Source organism: Myotis davidii, unplaced genomic scaffold (assembly GCF_000327345.1).
Source record: "Myotis davidii unplaced genomic scaffold, ASM32734v1 scaffold586, whole genome shotgun sequence".
Taxonomy (NCBI): domain Eukaryota; kingdom Metazoa; phylum Chordata; class Mammalia; order Chiroptera; family Vespertilionidae; genus Myotis; species Myotis davidii.
The window spans coordinates 407186-407721 of record NW_006296809.1 but is presented as its reverse complement, the minus strand read 5'-3'; the positions used below and the strand labels follow the sequence as shown (position 1 = coordinate 407721).

The following is a 536-nucleotide window of genomic DNA, read 5'->3' as shown; positions in this document are numbered from 1 at the left end:
GACCAGCACGCCCTGGACCACGAGCAGCAGGACCCGCTGAGCATCGCCATCCAGGAGGCCAACGCGGACATCGTCACCCTGTGAGCGGGGGCGGGGCTTGGCGCCTTAGAGGGGATTGGCCGCCTGGGGGAGGGGGCGGGGGGCCGGGGGCACCGGTGGCCCTCACTCTGCGCTGCCCTCAGGCTGCGTCTGGCGCGCATGGCCGAGGAGATGCGGGAGGCGGAGGCGCCGCCGGGCCAGCCCGGCCCCCTGGCGGGCAGCAGCCCCACGGAGCTCCAGTACCGTTGAGCGGTGAGACCGGCCCCCTGGCCCATTCCGGAGCGTCCGGCCCTGCAGCCTGCTCTGTCCTCCTCGGACGGGCAGGGGAGGGACCCTAGCCCCGCGTCTCCTGAAGCCCCACGTCTCCCCAGAGGTGCTGACCCTATGTCCTCAGGTGACTCCCTCAGGGCCTGGGCTGCTCCTGTCACAAACCACACTCAAGGCTCCGGGCGCCCCTACCACCCCGTCCCCAGGGCCCATGTCCTCTTGTGTCCCTC

At 72.4% G+C, this 536-nt stretch overlaps 1 protein-coding gene across 1 annotated transcript in view; it reads left to right on the top strand.

Moving 5' to 3' along the window:
• ACAP3 (ArfGAP with coiled-coil, ankyrin repeat and PH domains 3) overlaps positions 1-288 on the top strand; it is a 32680-nt gene extending 32392 nt beyond the window's left edge. Inside the window, 2 exon segments of the mRNA XM_015569676.1 lie at positions 1-80; positions 183-288. The exon segment at positions 1-80 is cut by the window's left edge and continues 33 nt beyond it. Of these exon segments, the coding sequence (XP_015425162.1) occupies positions 1-80; positions 183-288 (186 nt within the window).
• Positions 289-536: the final 248 nt, after the last annotated feature.